This window comes from Sinocyclocheilus anshuiensis, unplaced genomic scaffold, assembly GCF_001515605.1.
Source record: "Sinocyclocheilus anshuiensis isolate Anshui unplaced genomic scaffold, SAMN03320099.WGS_v1.1 scaffold87, whole genome shotgun sequence".
NCBI lineage: Eukaryota > Metazoa > Chordata > Actinopteri > Cypriniformes > Cyprinidae > Sinocyclocheilus > Sinocyclocheilus anshuiensis.
Genome location: NW_015549609.1, coordinates 681674 through 691408, shown reverse-complemented (window position 1 = coordinate 691408; position 9735 = coordinate 681674). Strand labels below are relative to the sequence as shown.

At 32.9% G+C, this 9735-nt stretch overlaps 1 protein-coding gene across 1 annotated transcript in view; it reads right to left on the bottom strand.

Moving 5' to 3' along the window:
- LOC107659097 (inactive ubiquitin carboxyl-terminal hydrolase 53-like) overlaps positions 1 to 9735 on the bottom strand; it is a 43308-nt gene that overhangs the window by 21085 nt on the left and 12488 nt on the right. The window contains exons 8-9 of the mRNA XM_016447927.1: positions 9134 to 9283; positions 5082 to 5219 (exon numbers count right to left, since the gene is read on the bottom strand). Coding sequence (XP_016303413.1) covers positions 5082 to 5219; positions 9134 to 9283 — 288 coding nt within the window. The remainder of the gene's footprint in view (positions 1 to 5081; positions 5220 to 9133; positions 9284 to 9735) is intronic.

The following is a 9735-nucleotide window of genomic DNA, read 5'->3' as shown; positions in this document are numbered from 1 at the left end:
TATGCCTTCTTTCTTTGCGTGAACATTTGGGCAGCATTATGCAAATCTTCCCACACAGTGATGTAGACGTCTTAACTTTTATAAAAAATATCTCTTTGGGTTTGAGACTTTAGTCTTGGCAACTTTAGGGATCTTATTCTATTCACAAACAGTTACGCCACTGCTATGAGGAGGATGATTTTCAATTTCTGAATTAAAATTAATTTTGATATTTTTGGGGGTACATAAATAAAAAAATGTTACTGTGTCCTGATATCATAATGAAGAAATAAAAATCATCATTAAAACAATAAAATACTTAGTTTCGCATTTTATATGCAATTTTATATTATTATTTTTCAAGTAAAAAATATAACAATATATAAATAATATTATATATGTATACAATAATGCAAATATAGAATTTAAATAAAATTTTATAAAAAAAATTATATACTATTTATGCTTTATTTATTTAACTTATTTATATATGAAAATATATTCTTAGCTTTGCATAATTTTATTGAATACTTCAAGAACGTAAAGTTCAAAAGTCTATTAAAATATCAGATGATTTTACCTTTTTCTGACAAGGCAAGGTTTATTTAGGTTGTTAAAGTGTGGTATAACTCCTCAAAATGTAATGATATTCATGAATGAATTCACGATGTAAACATATTTAACACTGAAAAAAAAAACACTTCAGTTGTAAGATTGTAAGCATTTCAGATTTGTCAGTCTTTCATATGTTCATATGAATAGAACTGTATTTAGCTTTCCGAACAAGACTGATCAGTGTATTGTGCCGCTGTGTGAACGCAGCCCTGGCTCTGGTTGAGTCTCACATTTTGCTGCATTATTAAATTGTTCATTACATTACACAAACACAATCCATCGATGCTGAACCTGCTTCCAGTCTGCAGGCCAGAATCATCCATCTCCGACATATACGGGGTTGCACTAACAGCCTGGATGACCTTTTTTCTCGTGAAGGTGGAAGAGTGACTCTCTTTGGGCAGAACAGTGCTGATTTTGGCACTGTTAAATGGGCTGGCATAGAGATTCTGCGGCAGTGCAAATCCATACGGCTCCATTCCACATTGCCAAGTTCACTATATCATCATGCAGTATGAGCTTGAAAAAACAGCATTATCGCATTAGATATTAATGCAACTTTGACTTGTGGCCGTCACACACACTGAAAATGCTAATTATCTGGCATAATGAATTCTCAAACAGCCTACACAGTTAACTTTCTACAAGACGAAGGCAGTTTGGTTTGAGATCTAAACGCTGAAGGCTAAAAAGCCATTAGTAAGCCATATACCTACTTAAAAAGGGTAAAGCAAAGTTAAGCATCTTGGCTTGCAAACCACAATTTTACAGCTTATGAGCAATAAAATGAGATGGTAATGTTGGTCACATGACACCTGCACAATATGGTGAGCAAGTTTCACTGCACATGAGGAAATTGTGATACCTATAAACTTATATCTACATGAGCTGGTTCTCACTGTCCAGTGAGCCATGCTATAAAAGAAAAGCGCTTAAATGTACTTCAAATCTTAAAAGTATTATTAAAAAAAAAACTGTACTTGCAGATAACATAATATCAAATAAAAGGTCACTTAAAGAGACACTTTATTGACTATGGCTCTTAACACACTTTAGCACAATTTTCAAAAAGTGCACTTTGTAATAATGTCAAATTAAGTTTCACTTTAAAGTACATTTTAAATCATCATGTTTTAATAATCTTTGTCATGTTTTAATGAAGTACACTGATTTTGATGTGTTGACTAACATACTAAAGCACATGTAAAGTACTTGATTATAATCTCAACGGTAGTGTGTTATTCAATATTAGATTTAAAGTTAATACGTTTTAAGGCTACACTTCATTTTAAGGTGTCCTTGTTACAGTGTAATTATACATTTAAGTACTGAGTAATATTAATCACATGTACTTACTATATGGTTAGGGTTTGGCTTAGGGTTACTTGAATGTAATTAATTATGCATAATTAATGAACTATAGTGTCCTGCACCAACTAGTAAAAAAATTATATCTGGTCTCTGAATAATTTTTGGTTTGACTGTATATCCTTCGGTTATTTTCACACTTAATTTGTACACGTATTTGTACTGATGCAGAATAGTACAGCTTAGCGCATTTCACACAGGCTGCTAGATTTACTTTCGCCAGAAAGTCGTGTATGCCTAAGGTTGAAAATAAATTGTTTATAGTAAATGCCCCTATGAATGGTCTTATTTTTACAATTTAGTTTTAATCCAAATGATGCGCGTGCTAAGTGAGCGAACATCAAAGATCACACAACAGAATTGCGCGCTCTCTCTCTCTCTACACCGTTAAGTAACTTGTGCATTGTTTTACTTACTTGTTTTTGACATATCCGACCGAACTACAAACTTTCCTGTGATGTCTGTGAGAAAGATATATTCACTCGACAAGCTCGCGCATCTGCGCCGCCGCGCGCTCAATCCACTCAGCGCGCTTTGTTTATCAGCTCGCGCACATCAGCTATACAGGTGTTAATACTGAATGTTTAACGTTATATTAATTGCATACATATACTTCGTAGTAGACATCCTTAACTCCATTCTGCTGTCTGTTGTTGGTGTTTCTTTGTCTGAATATGGCACTTATCACATGCTGTGTGGTATCGGCGTTTGGTATCGGGTATTTTAACGAGTACGAGTACAAGAGCTCAGTATCGGGCCCGATACCGATACCAGTATCGGTATCGGTATCGGTGCATCCCTAGTTATTATAATAGTAAGTACATGTAACGTGTAACAAGGACACCTTAAAATAAAGTGTTACCCATTTTAAATGAACTAAATTGCAGCATCATTACAAATGTGTTATTGCAAATATATTTAAATACAAGACATACAAGTTTCAATAGAAATGACATTGAAGTAAATTTTAGTTACGTTCGGCAGTACACTTTAACCGTATTTCAAAAAAGACTTGAAGTAATAATGAAATTGCAAATAAAGAATCTCTCTAAAGCTAATTGGATTTAATATAAATTTAAAATAACATGCAATTAAGTGTCTGAAAATGTAAGTTTATTTTTTCCGTAAGTAGTACCGATTTTAAAAGTTTGCTAAAGTGTACAGTAGTTCTCTTTCACAAGGGATTACTTTTAAAGCAATAGTCAACCTAAAATGAAAACTCACACCAATATTTAAAATCCGTACGGCTTGCTTTATTCTGCATGACACAAGCCACTCTTTTCCATTTAATGAAAGTAAAGGGAGACTCTGATTTTATGAAGCTCATTCACTTTCATTATATGGAAAAGAACTGCCAACACATTCTGCAAAATCTCTCCTTTTGTGTTTCACATAAAAAAAACCCATACGAGTCTGGAACGACATGAGGGTGAGTAAATTACTCTCTCAGTAAACTATTACTCTTATTCCTTTACACTGATATAATCTATTCAGCATATTTGATGCAATGTGTTAATATTCTAATTTTTCGTTTGGAATTTATCTCAATTCTCAATTATAGTAAAACCACCTGGAAACTTGGAAGTGGAGGTGGATTTGCACTGCATGACTCTATGTGACATGATTTTGCATCCAGCATTTTATAAAACACCCAAACATTTTTGACAGGTGCACATACAGTAGCTGTCAGCCATCTGGTTAATTATGCTGACTCTGATTGTAAGGATACATTTCAATAATAAATAAATATAAATTAATCAATAATACAAATGCATTGATATTTTCACCATAAAACAATTTCCATCCACTGAACCCTCCGTATTCATATTTATTTGTAGAAAAATCTAAACATAACTTTATAATGACCCACTATTAATTTGTGCTGGAAAAGAGATGGTCGCTCAGCTCAAGTTAGACCGAGGAACCGTTACAGAGATTACAGTCCTCTGGAGCACACGTCAGAGGTAATCTGTGTTTTTAACACTTCTCGCTGACCCCGGGTTACATAAGGACCAGCAGAGCGCTGTGAGCGAGTTTATTCCGCTCCAAAGCTCCGCTAAAAGCTTCGAGTGTAACTACCACACATCTGTGCTTCTCCAAAGAGAACTGAGGAGACATTTAAAGTGGTCTGACTGAATACAAGAGAGCAAAAGTGGTAGAATACAATGGTTGCAAAATGTGCTTGTTCAAATCTTTAACCCTGAATGCACTACCAGTCAGAAATTTGGAATCATTAAGATTACTTAAAGTTTTGAAAGAAATATCTTTGCTCACCGAGGCTGCATTTATTTGATCAAAAATACATTAAAACAGTTAATTTGTAAAATATTACAACAATGTAAAGTGACTGTTTTCTAATTGATTAACTAATATATGTTAAAATGTAATTTATTCCTGTGATCAAATCTGAATTTTCAGCATCATTTCTCCAGTCTTCAGCGTCATATGATCCTTCAGAAATCATTCTAATATGATTATTTGCTGTTTGATTATTATCAATTACTATTGGTGCTCAATTATTAATAATGGTTCTTATTATAAATGTTGAAAACAGTTGTGCTTCTTAACATTTGTGTGGATACACTGTGATTCATTTTTTTTCAGGAATCTTTTATTACTAAAAAGTTCGAAAGAACAATTTTGTCTTTACGCCACTTTCATCAATTGAATGCATCTTTGCTTAATGAAAGTATTCATTTTTTTATTTTAAATCTTTCTTATGCCAAACTTTTTAGTGACAGTTATCACGGTTTCCACAAAGATATCAAGCAGCACAACTGATTTCAACATTGATAACAATAACAAGTGTTTGTTGAGCAACAAATCAGCATATTATACTGATTTCTGAAGGGTCATGTGACACTGAAGACTGGAGTAATGATGCTGAAAATTCAGCTTTGCCTCACATGATTAAATTACATTTTAAACTATATTCAAATAGAAAACAGCTATTGTAATATGTCACAATATACCATATTTTTGATCAAATAAATGCATCCCTGGTGAGCATAAGAGACTTTCAAAAAACTTTCAAAAGAGAGGCTTGCCTTTATAAAAGCCACTAATGGCATTTTATTGAAATATTTTTACCCAAAACAGTCAAGATGTAACATTCTTACCCCGGTGCCTCAGTTTTTCTGTTCTTGTCTGTGACCGATCCGAGTCATTCTTAATAAGGTTGATGGGACGGCCTTCTTTTGGCAGCTCCCGCAAAATCTCTCTGAATCGACTCTGAATCGGATCAACGTTCATCTTGACTGTAAGACAAATAACACAGATATGGATAAATGCGGCACTTTCACCAGAGATTCCACAAATTAAGCAAAAGGCCCTGTTTCAGCAAAATCAGGTCCTACCGAGGTCTTAAAAACTATATAGCTTGAATTCATTAGCTTTACTATAAATGATCATATATCAGGGTCTGAATCTAGCGTGTGTGTGTTTTTTTGATACAGGAATTCTGAAATGTTAATGCAGCCATTAAAAAAAACTGTCAAGTATGTTTTATGGGTCTGCTGTAAAATCCATATGCAGCACCCTTCAAATAAAGCATTAGAGTACACTTGAAGTTAAGGATCATTGGGATGGTGGGAGAAAGTGTGGCCTCTGCACTCTTTAAATACACCCTTGAGGCTTCTGGGAAGGACAGTAGAGCCTAAGAGCCTTAACGGCAATCAATGTGTATCTGTGTGTGTGTGTGTGTGTTCCAGTATTTTTTGCTGTGCTGGAGGAGAAAAGCAGTGAAGTGTTACAAGAGAGCAAAAGAGTGAGAGAGAGACAGATAACAGAAAGAGAATGGACATTTCTTGCCCTCAAACACACTGCAGTCACATAACGGTCACACAGCTGAGAAAACATCATGCTATCAGCAATCACAGATCACATTCCCAAGCATACTTAAAAGATACAGATCTCCTTCTGAACTTTGTAAAGTTTACTCTTACAGTGGCCTGAAGAGATACATGGACATCTAAGCCACATTAAAACAAACGAGAGAAAAAAAAAAGCAAAGAAAAAAAATAGCAAATAGAGAGGAAAAAAACCCCAAAAGAAATCCCCAAAACTGAACATAAAAAAGCAACAAAACAAAATAGCAAAACAAAAACCATAAAACCAAGACAACAAAATAAAAACAACAACAACAACAAAAAAAAAGAATAAACCAACACAAAAAAACAAACAAAACCAAAAAGAAAAAAAAAAACCTCCAACAAATGAAAATAACACAACAAAAGCAAAAAACAAAAAAGAACAAAAATAAAATAAATAACAACACCAAAAACCAAAAGCAAAGCAAAAACAAAACAAAAAACAACACAAAAAATAAAACAACAAAAGAAAAAAACAACAAAAACCAAAACAAAACAAAATAACAAAATTAAAAAAAAAAAACACAACCCTGCCCCCCCCAAAAAACAAAAACAAAACAAAACAAACAAATCCAAAAATAAAAGTAAAGCAAACAAAAAAACAAAAAACAAAATAACAAAAAAAGTTTCCAAAAAGTGAAGCTGATGACATTATCATCAAATGCAGTGACATTCATACATTAAGTGTGGCTTAAGTATCATATAATTTCTGAGGCCACTTTTCAGACTGCCTAAAATGCCGTCAAAACAAAGTAAACGCATAGATGAAATAAACTGCAATGACTTGGCACAAAGTGGCAGTAAATTATTGTCACATTCTATTAAAACTTAGTTCGAATTGCAGCGGTGCACTTGAATCGCTGAGGACTACAATAAAGAGACTCATTTTGCACAGCTTTATAAGTTATATCCCCGAGCCAAAGGAAATATTTTCACTGCCTAAGGACAGAAAGCCATTACAAAGTTGATCTAAGAGCTTTTAGTGGAGAGGAAACTTCTACCATAAAATGAGAGACGCATCAAGCCATTATGGTTTGTAATAACAGAGGAATGTGGGCTACTGGAGTACGAGGCCATAAGTCTCCCTGCAGGTCTTTCTTGTCTGTGTCTCTCCAAACATCCTGTGCTGCTCTCTCTGATCCTCTGGGTATTAAAATACTTTGTGGGGGAACAGTGTTCCCCTCCTAGAGAGAGCATTTCGACCACTGCACCGTTCATGAAAAAAGCATGAGGATTGGGACGGCTGAAACAGGTAAATCAAGGTAATGGAAATTCTTGGGTATTTTGGGTCCAGGGTTATTATAGTTAACTAAAACTAAAATAAAAAAAGTTTGTTACTTGAAATAAAATCAACCTTAACTGAAATAAAATAGTAAAAATACCTAAAGCTAAAAAATGTTTGTTACTTGAAATAAAACAACCTTAACTGAAATAAAACCTTATAAATATATATATTAGGGCTGTCAGTCGATTACAATTTTTAATCTAATTAATTACATGTTTCGATTAATCTAATTAATCGCAAAATAAATTTGACTGTGAAAATACCCACAACAGATTATTTAAAGCTAATTTTGTGTTAAATGAGAAAGTATCAAGTAGACATTACAAACTGTACCTTTAGAAAAAAATATTTTACTTGATTCAACATAAAATTTATTACACAAACATTTAGGCTACAACGGCCTAACATAAACTATGGAACATAAAAGAAGATAATTTGAGAAACATCTCAGTATTTTTTGTTCGTACAATGAAAGTAATTAGTAACTAAAACAGCTTTCTTACCAACAGTCTTCAGAATACCTTTTATGTTCCTCAAAATAAATGTTTGAAACGACATGAGGGTAAGTAAATGATGACAGAAATGTATTTTTTTGGGTGAACTATCCCTTTAATGTTTTCATTTTTATTTTTATTTTTTATGAAATTATACTCTAAATAACAAACTAAATCTTCCAGCAGGTGGCTGTAAATGTCTTCTTTCGATTCGTTCAAACGGCTGATTCATTCAGGAATGAAGTAAATGGCTTTGTTTATGAATGGGTCTTTGAATCATTGATTCACACGATTAGTCCAAAATGTGGATTCATTCAGAAACTAAACATTGCTGTGTTGCTCGGAGACACGCAACAATTCTGCTATGGCTTAAAAGATAACATGTCCTCTGCAAAATTTAGCAAAAACACATAATATTGTGTTTAAAATATAACTAAATACCAGCTTCTTATTTACTGAACTGTTGTATAAAATCACATTTAAACTCGTCATAGATCGGGACAAAATCAGCACTCCTGTGATATTGCTCTCGCTGCTTGTGTGATATGTGATATATATATAAATATGACACAAAAACACATAATAAAAGAAGATAATTTGAGAAACATCTCAGTATTTTTTGTTCGTACAATGAAAGTAATTAGTAACTAAAACAGCTTTCTTACCAACAGTCTTCAGAATACCTTTTATGTTCCTCAAAATAAATGTTTGAAACGACATGAGGGTAAGTAAATGATGACAGAAATGTATTTTTTTGGGTGAACTATCCCTTTAATGTTTTCATTTTTATTTTTATTTTTTATGAAATTATACTCTAAATAACAAACTAAATCTTCCAGCAGGTGGCTGTAAATGTCTTCTTTCGATTCGTTCAAACGGCTGATTCATTCAGGAATGAAGTAAATGGCTTTGTTATATATATATATATGTTAATTAATAAAAACAACATAATTACTTAAACTTTAACTAAAACTACGATTAAAACAGCTGTTATTTTTTTAGATATTTCCTAATTCAAACTGTTAATAAAAATTCTTATCCCAAACACTTTTTGGGTCTTTTGTTTTAACAGTCTTGAGTAGCGAAATTCATTCCTGACTTTCAAAAAAGAAAACATATCTGTCATTATGTTGTTACTAGGGCTGCACAATTAATCTAATTAAAATATAAATCGTGACATTCTTGCAATTTGTACAAATGAATTAATGTGATGAATAGTCCTAGTCATAACCAGCAAGTCATTGTGAGGTGCAGTAATACCAACCATACAATTTGGGGTGTTCATGTTTTAGTGTTTTAAGTGCTTTTATATCTTTAAAAAAAAAAAAATTAAAGTTTATAAAAGTGCTTTGATATCTTTATATCTAGCAATTTGTAGAAATGAATGCATGTAGTGCAAGAAAATGAGTAATAGCTCCAGTTAGAACCAGCAAGTCATTGTGAGCTGCAATAATAGCAACCATATCATTTGAGGAATCCCGTGTTTTAAGTTCTTTATATGCGTGTTTATGTGTTTTCTTTACCTGGCCCTCTGCCGCCGCTGGTCTGGTTACTGCCACGACTGAACACAGAGGGAGGCTGAGACTTCTGCTTCGGAGTACCATGATTTGAGAAGAAAGCAGTCAAGTTCTCTCGCGTCAACTCCAACTTCTTTCCACCCAGTATAGGAGTACCTGAAAGAGACATACAAATCATTTCATTCTTTTATTTTTTATGCACCACATCTTCATTTAATTTGATAATATTACTTATTTAATATTATTCTGTTATTTTACTTCATCTTTCACACCCACAGCTTTCAAAGACTGTGACTTGTCTGAAAAGACATTCTGATTTAATTTTGTACTGTGAACATTATGAAAATTTTCACTAAAAAAATAATAAAAATCTTACAGGTTTTTAATACCTAATCAAATTTGGCAAACAAATTTGACAAAACATCCATCATGTGCTTAACAATGAAGATTTTTTAAAACCTTATTAAACCTTTATTTTTAAACCTATTTGATTTATAGTGAATCTTCACTGTTAGTGGTGCAAAAATTTACATTTGTGACCCTGGAGCACAAAAGCAGTCTGAAGTCGCTGGGGTATATTTGTAGCAATAGCCAACAATACATTGTAT